The 10,126-nt window shown below is 48.3% G+C and overlaps 1 protein-coding gene across 1 annotated transcript; it reads right to left on the bottom strand.

The window, feature by feature from the left end:
- Positions 1-6,320: 6,320 nt before the first annotated feature.
- On the bottom strand, positions 6,321-7,540 carry LOC124651231 (peroxidase 43-like). Its single transcript, XM_047190350.1, has 4 exons — positions 7,307-7,540; positions 7,045-7,230; positions 6,805-6,967; positions 6,321-6,733 (listed from the first exon to the last, which is right to left on the bottom strand). Exons 1-4 carry the CDS (start codon positions 7,538-7,540, stop codon positions 6,321-6,323), a joined length of 996 nt encoding a protein of 331 aa, XP_047046306.1.
- Between the last annotated feature and the right edge of the window lie 2,586 nt (positions 7,541-10,126).

Raw genomic sequence — 10,126 nt, 5'->3', positions numbered from 1 at the left:
TGGTATGTGGTCTCTTATGAACTCATTCATATGCTTGCAAGACATTAGACGACATTCCACCGAGAGGGCCCGAGTATATCTATCCGTCATCGGGATGGACAAATCCCACTATTGATCCATATGCCTCAACTCATACTTTCGGATACTTAATCCCACCTTTATAGCCACCCATTTACGCGGTGGTGTTTGGTGTAATCAAAGTACCTTTCCGGTATAAGTGATTTACATGATCTCATGGTCATAAGGACTAGGTAACTATGTATCGAAAGCTTATAGCAAATAACTTAATGACGAGATCTTATGCTACGCTTAATTGGGTGTGTCCATTACATCATTCATATAATGATATAACCTTGTTATTAATAACATCCAATGTTCATGATTATGAAACTAATCATCCATTAATCAACAAGCTAGTTTAAGAGGCATACTAGGGACTTCTTGTTGTCTACATATCACACATGTACTAATGTTTCGGTTAATACAATTCTAGCATGATATATAAACATTTATCATAAACATAGAGATATAAATAATAACCACTTTTATTATTGCCTCTAGGGCATATCTCCTTCATCTAGATAGGTCTACCGGGCGCATTTACATTTCTCGTGATGTCGTGTTCGACGAGTCCGTTTTCCCTTATGCGATCCCCGGTGTCACCGTCGATATCTCCACCTTAGCCGAGTCTATCATCACTTTTCCTTCCACCGAACCGGCTACGAGTGCCCATGTGAGAAATTATGACCTGTCTTATTTTTCTACTGACCATGTTGTTCCAGATGTTGTGTCTCCTGTGCAGGTCCTCGTGCCAGACTCGTCACCGACCCCTGTCGTCGCGCCCACTCGCCCGATCGACGTGCATGGGCATGGGGAGACTCCCGAGGCCTCCCATGCAGCCCCATCGGATGCGCCTTCTGCGCCTCCGTCGCCTGCCCCTGCTGGGCCTCCTTCGGCCCAGCCCGCATCACCCTCCGCCGGATCCGCCCCGGCTTCGTCGCCCTCCGCCGGCTCCGCCCCGGCTGCGTCGCCCTCGGCTGGGCCGTCGTCTGATGATGCTACGTCGACCGCTGCCCCTGTCACCGGCCATCCCATGGCGACGCGCCTCCGCACCGGCTCTCGCCATGCGAAGCAATTCACCGATGGCACCGTGCTGTATGATCCTCGTCGCCGTGCCTTTTTCGCCGCTCCCGTCTCGCATCGCGACGCTCTCCGGGAGCCTGCCTGGCACGCTTCCATGACCGATGAATTTGTCGCCCTTCGCCAGAACAATACATGGCATCTTGTGCCCAGGCCACCGGGTGTCAATCTGGTTAGCTGCAAGTGAATCTTCAAGACAAAGCATCGCCATGATGGTTCCATTGACAAGCATAAAGCTCGCTTAGTCGCTCGCGGGTTCTCACAACAGCATGGTATTGATTACGGCGATACCTTCAGTCCCGTTGTGAAGTCTGCCACCGTGCGCTTGGTTCTCTCCCTCGCTGTGTCCCGCGGATGGACTCTCCGTCAAATTGATGTGAGCAACGCCTTCCTTCATGGATTCTTGACAGAGGAGGTCTATATGCAGCAGCCGCCTGACTTTGAAGATGCTCAGTACCCCCAGCATGTGTGCAAACTGCAGCGTTCCATCTATGGCTTGAAACAGTCTCCCCGTGCATGGTATGCTCGTCTCAGTGCTCGCTTGTTTCAGCTCGGATTCACATCCTCGAAGGCTGATACGTCCTTGTTTATCTTCTCCCGGGATGGTGTTCAGATTTATATGTTGGTCTATGTTGACGATATTCTCATTGCCGGTTCTACACCAGGAGTTATTGATCGTCTGGTCCAGTCTCTCTCGGACAGTTTTCCCATCAAGGACTTGGGCCCCTTGGATTATTTTCTTGGCCTCGAAGCGTCCTTCAATTCTGGGGGCATGACTGTGACACAACGCAAGTATGCACTGGATCTTCTGCATCGTGTCAACATGGAGAATTGCAAGCCCACTTCCACGCCTCTTGTTCCTTCAGAGAAGCTTTCCCGTGATGGTGGTACACTGTTACATACTGATGATGCATTCCGGTATCGCAGTGTAGTTGGCGGGCTTCAGTATTTGACTCTCACACGGTCAGATATCTCCTTTGCTGTTAATAAGGTATTCCAGTACCTCTCCCAGCTGACTGAGGTTCATTGGGAGGCGGTTAAACGCATCTTGCGATATGTGAAGGGTACACGATACTGGCTTGTGTTTCCGAAAATCTCGCTCTACTGGCATTAGCATATTTACTGATGCAGATTGGGCTGGGTGTGTTGATGATAGACGATCTACGGGGGGCTTTTCCATCTTTGTAGGACCGAACTTGATATCCTGGAGTTCGAAGAAACAGCCCACAGTCTCGAGATCCAGTACCGAGGCTGAATACAAGGCATTGGCAAATGGAGCTGCTGAAGCGATTTGGTTAGAGTCTTTGCTTAAAGAACTCGGAGTAGTCCAGCAGCGCACACCCATATTGTGGTGTGATAACTTAGGGGCAACATATCTGACCGCTAACCCAGTTTTCCATGCTCGAACGAAGCACATAGAGATCGACTTCCACTTTGTGTGCGAGCGTGTTGCGGTCGGAGCTCTTCAGGTCAAGTTCATATCTTCGAGTGATCAGCTAGCTGATGTATTTACTAAACCAGCTACCCAACAGATGTTAGACCGTTTTAGATCCAATCTGAATCTTGTATGTAAAAGTTCAGATTGAGGGGGAGTGTTAAATACGGTCTGTATAGGTGTGTATTATACATGTATTGTAACCTGTTGATGACTATATAAATAAAGCTGATCACGTGGTGGAGACACACCACGAAACCCTAAACCTATTCTCAAACTTACATGGTAGGACATCTTCAATGCATCCATCCATTCCGGAGACATATTCGTATTTGTCCAGTGGACGCGAGGACAGACTCTCACCATGGGCCTAGGGGGCACACGCGAGATTCACGACAAGCAATTTGCATACCCATGGATGTACTGGTCCTGAGGGCTCCTTGGTCCGACGCTCCTCATCCTAGCCACGGCCTACCTCCTATATGTGGCCTCCCGTTGTGTCACCACCCTAGCAGTCTACTCTTGGGCCCTCGCTGTCTCGAAAGCCGCCTCTCTCTCTCTCTCTCTCTCTCTCTCTCTCTCTCTCTCTCTCTCTCTCTCTCTCTCTCTCTCTCTCTCTCTCTCTTGGTCTGATGGTAGAGGCAGGTGGCACAAAACCCTACTAGGGTTCAGGTGTCATCCCATCTGGAGGTGAGCGTCGCCTCACGACAATGGCATCCACGCCTCCCAAAATGTGTACGCCACCTCCGTGGGCACGTTCACGCGTTGAATGAACCCGTTGGGTCAGGCCAAAGGGCACATCGACCGATGGCTGCAATCAAAGAAGCCTCGTGATTGTGCTTTCCCTTGGGGGCCATGTAGGTGTGGGGCTATAGTTTTGGGTGGAGAGCTCGGCCAATATGAGTGAGGATGAGGACAAGGAAGAAGAGGGTATTTTTTTTTAAAAAGGCCCTTGGTTATTGGGCTACTTAGCAATGATACCGGAGAGTCCAAGGGGCGGACCCCAGGAGGACGCTCTGCATGTCCAATTCATGTTCGTGTGGACTCAAACCAGACCCTAATTTCGATTGGGAATGATTCCGTGCAGACACGCATATAGATAGGCGTCGAGTAAGCGCCGAGTTGGGGCACCTCGTTGGAGATGCCCTTACCGCTCATCAGCGGTGATTCGAACATACCTCTAGTTTAGCAAAAATAACAAAATTGAGCTAGCATTCGGATTTTAGAAACCTGAAGCGGAAAAGTTGTCATCTACTCCCTCTATTCAAATTACCTTACGTTATGGGTTTAATCAAAGTCAAACTTAGTAAATTTTAACCGAATATAGGAAAATATGTTAACACCTACCATATAATGCCTATTGTATTAGAATCGCCGTGAATTATATTTTCACATCATATGCATTATATATTACATACATTTATTTATTTTTCTTATATTTTTTTTATAAAACTTATAAACTTTAACTTCGACTAAATCTATAACGTGACTTAATTAGAAATTAAGCGAATATGGGATTTTCGAAGTGACATCAGTAGATGACAACTGCCATTAAAACACGTCACCACGTGGTTACTTATGATTCGGTCTCTCCCTATTCCACCGTGTTGTATTGGTGTCCATAAGACGACATCCATGTTGAGGATCATCAACAGGCCATCGCGACCATGACGGGCATGTACCACTCACTCATCTGAATTATCCCATCGGGTTGGACATGGTGTTTTCGTTGTAGAAAGACCTATTCGGAAAATATTTTTAATAAAAAGATTCAAACAAAATTTCTTAGTGTAGTGTGGGACATTCTATGTTAGCTCACAGGAAAAAACCATTTTATCTGGAATAAAAAATGTCTCGTGAAAATCTATTTTGAAGCAATGAAAGTTGTCTTAATTTTCACAGTTCACAAAAATAAATTTTTTTTTGCCTAACTTCGCGTGGGAGCATAGAAGCTCTGGAAGTAAAACCCAGTATTTATTTCCGAATTTTTAGGAATTTTGAAATATTTATTTTCGGCAGGGGGTGTATCTATACCTATGAGATAAAGATGGATTTCCAGTCGTTGTTGTTTACTTTTTTATAAACAACTTTCTGTTATTACTTAAAAGACTTAAGCACTACACTCAGTCTTTGCATAGTTAGGATGCACACAACTATATTAATCTAAATGAAACAAAAAACGAAAAGAAAACAAAAGTAGCACACAAAAGAACCAGTAAGGTATCATGTAGGCCTAAGATGATGGCTGTCCAATTTTGAGATTACCCTCCCACGCAAGTTGGATAAAAATACCCCTCGCCGTATTCTGCAACCGTGTAGACAACCCATGATTTTCTACACACTATAGAGATGATCACGGAGCAAAGCCATTGGTGTTTACTACATCACTAGAACACTATTGATGCGCTCAAATTACGAGTGGATTTTCTATCATGCACATGTGTGCCATTTTTTTTTACTTTTATCGAATCATGTCATGTTTTAGAATGTTATATAATGTTTATTGGGGGTTTTTAGGGAATAATGTTTATTGGGGTTTATTCAAGTTAGATCAAGTTTTCTGTTGTTTTAAACTGCATCATCATGTTTCAATGTGAATTTAGCTACTTTTGTCATATTTACTCACTTTTATTGTTATCTTTTTTTGATTTATATTTGATGCGCTCAAAAACCTTTTGTAAAACTTTTTGTTAGTATTTTTCAGTTGACTAAAAGTGATTCATCAATAAACAATTCTCTTATTTTAGAAAAAAAAATATTTTTTTAGAAACTTAACTCAGATTTCTATTAAAAATTTAGGTGATCCATCAATACACACAGCCTTATTTCGAAGGTGCGAACATCTAGTGCATAGGCAATTGCTGTTTTGTCTGTCCCATCCATGCATTGAATCTTGATCATTATTGAATATATCATCATATCCTGGCCCTTCTCCTAATTTCAAACAAATAGTAGTATGAGTAAGATGATTAACTGAAATTTTAATGAACACTGGATGATTATGCATGAACATTTCTGAATTCTTGGTTAGATGGAGCACCTCTGTTGATAATTAACTGGAATTGGTTTACTCAACTGAAATTGTACTATGTACAGTTACCTGGAACCGTTTGGTGTTCGTTCCACTGTTCCTGTAATCAGTTTCTAATTAAGTACCACACAGCACGAGTACACAGTAGTACGGTGGTACCTCCCGCAAAAAGAAAAGGAGTAGTACTACACAGTAGCACTAGAGTAGATCTCTTGATGCCAAATTATTGACACGAGAGGTACACACTGTAGAGTGGGCAATCTCAAAAAGGAGCACACTACGTGGCAGCTGGAACATAATACAAATAGTGCAATCGCATGGGCGCCATGTTTTCTTTGGGAACATTAATTCGACAGCTCATACCAACACATTAGTACAACTTAATCCAGATTACGTACTCCTACCGGCTCTCTTCTTTTCTGCAAGTTCTTTTTCTGACCCATTAACTGCTGCATGTTCTTGCCACTATGAATCAAACAAGTTGTCAACAACTCGATCATACATCAATGCAACAAAAACGCAACCGTAATCCCAACACTATCCCGATCATGCATATCAGTATCGGAGTATATATTGTATATATATCTTTGCATAGGAAAAATCTTGACATTGCCAATTTACATGAACGAATTCACGTTTCCCCAAGAAAATGTACAGTTGCAACAATTTTGTCGCGAGCTCGTAGTATAGCGCTTTGGTCGGTCGGTCGGTCGATCAGTTGGAGTTGAAGGACCAGCAGACGTCCCTGACCTCGCCGGCGTCGCCGGTGATGGCGCCGATGGTGCCCATCTTGACCATGGCGCCCACGAATTCCTGCGCGAAGCTGGGTGCCGCGGCGCCGAGGTAGGACGCGACGAGCGCGGCGGTGGCGTTGCTGGCGTCGAGCGCGGCGTCGGAGGCGATGGGGACGAGGCCGGCCCGGATGTTGCGGTAGATGTTGTCGTCGAAGCTGAACTCGCTGCCGCGGTCCAGCGGCAGGCGCGTGTTGAAGTCGCCAGGCGCGCACCGGGACTTGAGCTCCGACAGGAACGGCGCCGGGATCGACGGGTCCGACCCCGCGCCGCCGCGGTAGCCGTACAGCCGGTCCTTGACGAAGAAGCACGCCGTCGTGCCGATGGTGTGCGCCGCTGCACGCGGATGTATGCATGTCAGTCGTGTGACGTGTATGCGCGCAAGTGATGGATGTTTACTGAGGTACCTGTGAGGAGGACAAGGTCGCGGTCGTTGAGGCCACTGGCGGCGAACTTGTTGCGGAGCACCTGGATGGAGTCGCTGACGTCCGGCAGCACGTCGGCGTCTCGGAGGTTCGACGACAGCCCGTCCCGCCGCCCCGTCGGCACCTGGAACGACGGCCCGTTCGTCTGACATGGGACAAAAAGCATCTCGTCAGTCACACTCATATGGACGATGCAGTAGTAAAACACATTTTACGTCGTACCATGGCAATGGCGTCCCGGGAGGCGAGGGCGATGATGTCGGCGCAGGAGACGACTCCGGGGCACTGGTCCTCGATCGCCGCCTTGGCGGCTTCGACGACGTCCTGGCCGCGGAGGCCCTGGTGTTTGTTGTTGTTCACCTCGGCGGCGCTGCCCGTGCTCGTGATCAGCACCGACGCGTCGCAGCCCTGCACGCAGCCACATCAATCAGTCACTCTCACTGCCACCATGACTACGCCACGCAGCAGCAGCACGTATGCTTACCCTAACGAAGCAGTCGTGGAACTGGAGGCGGACGAGTGCGGGGAGGATGGTGGCGTCGGAGGCGGCGGCCTGCTGCACGACGGCGGTGACGATGTCCTCGGCGCCAGGGCACTCATCGGAGTAGTACCCGAACTGGAGCTGACCGTTCACGGAGACGCCGACTGTTCCGAGGAGCAGCAGGAACGCCACCGTTAGTGCTGCCGGCGCCCTTGTCAGAAGGATGCCGTTAGCCATGTCTGAAAGAAACACCAGCTGCTAGCACGAGATTGCACAGGAAAATATTCTTGTGAGATGGAGCAAATGATGGGGAGTTGCATAAATGAGGTCGCGGATTAGATTTATAGGGCTTGATGTGGCGACTGTGGCAGTCAGTACGGGGAGCTTGTCTGGAGCGCTGTGTGAGTGTGATGCTCTACCGGGAATGCTTAACTTGGGCAGATAGTAGAGAGGAATTAAGGGCGTCTTCGATTGGCAACGCCCCAACTAGGAACGGAGTGAGCTGAAACGTACCGGTGAGAGCGTGCTCAGCCGTCTCCCTGACGAGGCCCCAGCACACCTTTTTGTCATCCGAGTGGACGACAACAGCTCAGTCGCGCTCCCGGCTCCTCGATTTCGTCCGGATTAGGCTTTTCATCCGTTTGGAGAGCCCATGCCATCCCGGCCCCCGGGGAGCGCTCGGGGACTCCGGACGAGAGAAAAGCGCGGAAACCATCTGGTGGCCCCGACCCGTCGGCGACAATGGCCTGGGTCTCTACGGCAATACCTTCGTCTTCCCGATCTACGGCAATACCCTCGTCGAACGAAAGCTTTGAACTCTGAAGTGGTGCAACATAGACACTTTATATATAATTCGAATAAATATAAAAATTACATATGAAAACTTTAAAAAAAACTTAAACTACTTCTTCTTCCTAGGTGGCCCAGCCTCATCGTCGTGGTGGCGACGCTTCCGGCTCGTCACCTCCTCGTCGGAAGAAGTTGAGTTCTCCTCGTCGTCAGCGTCCTCAGCCTCTTCCTCCTCCTCCTCCTCCTCATGCTCCTCCTCTTCCTCGGGCTGCTCCTCGACCTGCTCCTCGACCTCTTCGTACTCCTCCTCGTCGTCATCCCATTCGTCCTCGCTGGCCGACAGGGGGGATCGTCGCTGCTGGACGATGCAACTTGATCCCAGCAATGGCGCCATCCAGGCGGCTTCCCCTCGCTGTCGGTGTCCGATGGCCAAGAGAGATCGCTCATGGTTGACAGAGGATGGTGAGGAGAGAATAGATGAATGGCGTCGACCGTCGGAAACCGTATAAGTAGGTCTATGGACGAAGAGAGCGGCGGTTGCTCTTCCGCGGAGTTCGTGCTCCGTTACGGCGGTTCTCGCGTTGAGGCCACTGCGACGGTTCCCGACGAGGCGTTTGGGCTCCACAGACCACTTCGCGGACCATACGGCGGTTCAACGCGTCGAGGCCACTCCGACAGTTCCCCTTCCCGGCGACTGCACCATTGATATGCACGCGGTGGGTAAGCGTCATCAGGCGACCATGGGCTCGCCGCTTGGAAAATAGGCCTCCACAGGCCACAAAATACATCCATACGGCGCTAAATAGCGCCGGATTTCGGCCTGGGGAGCCCCAACGGCTGGGGATGCTCTGAGCAGCCGGTATTTTGGAACATTTTTTCGTTTGTCCACCACCACCACATGTCGGTGATACAAGTACATCTGGGCATGGGCAGCCCGGCCCGGACGACTGATAACGCGTGAAGCACACGTCCGTTGGGAACCCCAAGAGGAAGGTGTGATGCGTACAGCAGCAAGTTTTCCTCGACAAGAAACCAAGGTTATCGAACCGAGTAGGAGATGAAGGCCACGTGAAGGTTGTTGGTGGAGGTGTGTAGTGCGGCGCAACACCAGGGATTCCGGCGCCAACGTGGAACCTGCACAACACAACCAAAATACTTTGCCCCAACTTAACAGTGAGGTTGTCAATCTCACCGGCTTGCTGTAAACAAAGGATTAAACGTATGGTGTGGAGAATGATGTTTGCTTGTGAAGAACATAAGAGAACAAAGATTGCAGTTGATTGTATTTCAGATGTAAAACAATGGACCGGGATCCACAGTTCACTAGTGGTGTCTCTCCAATAAGATAAATAGCATGCTGGGTGAACAAATTACAGTTGGGCAATTGACAAATAAAGAGGGCATAACAATGCACATACATATCATGATGACTACTATGAGATTTACTTAGGGCATTACGACAAAGTACATAGACCGCTAGCCAGCATGCATCTATGCCTAAAAAGTCCACCTTCGGGTTAGCATCCGCACCCCTTCCAGTATTAAGTTGCAAACAACAGACAATTGCATTAAGTATGGTGCGTAATGTAATCAACACAAATATCCTTAGACAAAGCATTGATGTTTTATCCCTAGTGGCAACAACACATCCACAATCTTAGAACTTTGTGTCACTGTCCCAGATTCAATGGAGGCATGAACCCACTATCGAGCATAAATACTCCCTCTTGGAGTCACAAGTATCAACTTGGCCAGAGCCTGTACTAGCAACGGAGAGCATGCAAGATCATAAACAACACATATATGATAGATCAATAATCAACTTGACATAGTATTTCGTATTCATCGGATCCCAACAAACACAACATGTAGCATTACAAATAGACGATCTTGATCATGATAGGCAGCTCACAAGATCTAAACATGATAGCACAAGAGGAGAAGACAACCATCTAGCTACTGCTATGGACCCATAGTCCAAGGATGAACTACTCACGCATCAATCCGGAGGCGGGCATGATGATGTAGAGTCCT

Source organism: Lolium rigidum, chromosome 5, assembly GCF_022539505.1.
Source record: "Lolium rigidum isolate FL_2022 chromosome 5, APGP_CSIRO_Lrig_0.1, whole genome shotgun sequence".
In the NCBI taxonomy this organism is placed as follows: Eukaryota; Viridiplantae; Streptophyta; class Magnoliopsida; order Poales; family Poaceae; genus Lolium; species Lolium rigidum.
This window is presented reverse-complemented; position numbering and strand designations above follow the sequence as displayed.